This window comes from Strongylocentrotus purpuratus, unplaced genomic scaffold (genome assembly GCF_000002235.5).
Source record: "Strongylocentrotus purpuratus isolate Spur 01 unplaced genomic scaffold, Spur_5.0 spur5_scaffold_9, whole genome shotgun sequence".
NCBI classification, from domain to species: domain Eukaryota; kingdom Metazoa; phylum Echinodermata; class Echinoidea; order Camarodonta; family Strongylocentrotidae; genus Strongylocentrotus; species Strongylocentrotus purpuratus.
Genome location: NW_022145615.1, coordinates 6,748,736 through 6,749,890, shown reverse-complemented (window position 1 = coordinate 6,749,890; position 1,155 = coordinate 6,748,736). Strand labels below are relative to the sequence as shown.

Genomic DNA, 1,155 nt, shown 5'->3' with positions numbered 1-1,155 from the left:
AGCAAAACAAACGAACAGACGTATTACGAGCAACAACAAAAAAGAGAGGAAAACGAATTCTCATAAACTGAAATGGGGGGGGGGGGGGCAAAAGTGAAGGAAAGTAGAACGGAGTAACACTTTTCCTCGCAGGAGATGAGTTCTGTTAGGAGTAATTTTATTTATGGATGGGTTGTTATTTGACGCGCTTTATTCCTCCCTCTTTTCTCTTGTTTATCGATTTATTTTCCCCTTTATATTCTTCGTTCCTTTGTATCACACATAAATGGTCAAAAAAAAAACATTTGATGTGAGCTGTGCCTAATCACATTCCGATTCTTTTCATCGTCACTCCATATGACTTAATTCCATGAATTTGATATTTCCTTCGCTTTTTATTATCGCGCTTTATTCATTACACGCTCTTCAAATTGTTTTTTTCTTTTTCTTTTCAAGATGAAACCTGAAGTTATGCGAGCGATTTCAATTCCACCAAATCGCTTTTGAAAGGATTGTCGACATGTCCGATATCCGTCACCTGCGTCCTACAAGTGCGTGTGCGCATGCATTCGCCGCATTAAAGCCCGGACTTCTCCTCTCGCGCTTCGCTCCATCATCATCCGTTGCCTTGGTGACGAAGACGGATGCATTCATATTTGTTCAGACAACAAGGCATTGGGTCGTCTGCCAATACCCCAGATTTTGTTTGAATGAATCGGCGACCGGGGGTGGAGATGAATATCTTTGATGGAGCGATAGAGATTTCAGCTGTGTTGATACGGACAAACGGGGTTAAAGAAGGATGACATTTTGGGACTGTCTAGATTTTGAATTCTTTTATAGTTATTACCATAAATTTAGGCCTGATGAATGGAAAGTCAGTCTAGTAAAAATAAAATGAGTAGGTTTCTATATACGGCTGATAAAAAGGGGGAAATATGGGCATAGTGATGATGAAAAAGAAATATGAAAGTGGAAAACGTAATGGAGAAAAATTTTCGGGCATATTCCCTCTGCTCCATTTCCGTTTTACTTTGTGTCTTGTTCTCATTCTGCTCCATCTAAACCATTCTCTGTCTGGTTGGCTCCTCTCTTTCTCACCTTTTCCAGTTTTTTTTTTATCGCTCTTTCTATTTGTTTTCCTTTCTCTTTCTTTTCCCCTTCTCTTTTCTCACT

At 39.5% G+C, this 1,155-nt stretch overlaps 1 protein-coding gene across 1 annotated transcript in view; it reads right to left on the bottom strand.

Annotated features, from left to right (window-relative positions):
- The window catches only part of LOC593949 (ras-like protein family member 12), a 5,510-nt gene extending 4,877 nt beyond the window's left edge, over window positions 1–633 (bottom strand). Inside the window, exon 1 of the mRNA XM_030977060.1 lies at window positions 570–633. Within this exon, the coding sequence (XP_030832920.1) occupies window positions 570–633 (64 nt within the window). The remainder of the gene's footprint in view (window positions 1–569) is intronic.
- Between the last annotated feature and the right edge of the window lie 522 nt (window positions 634–1,155).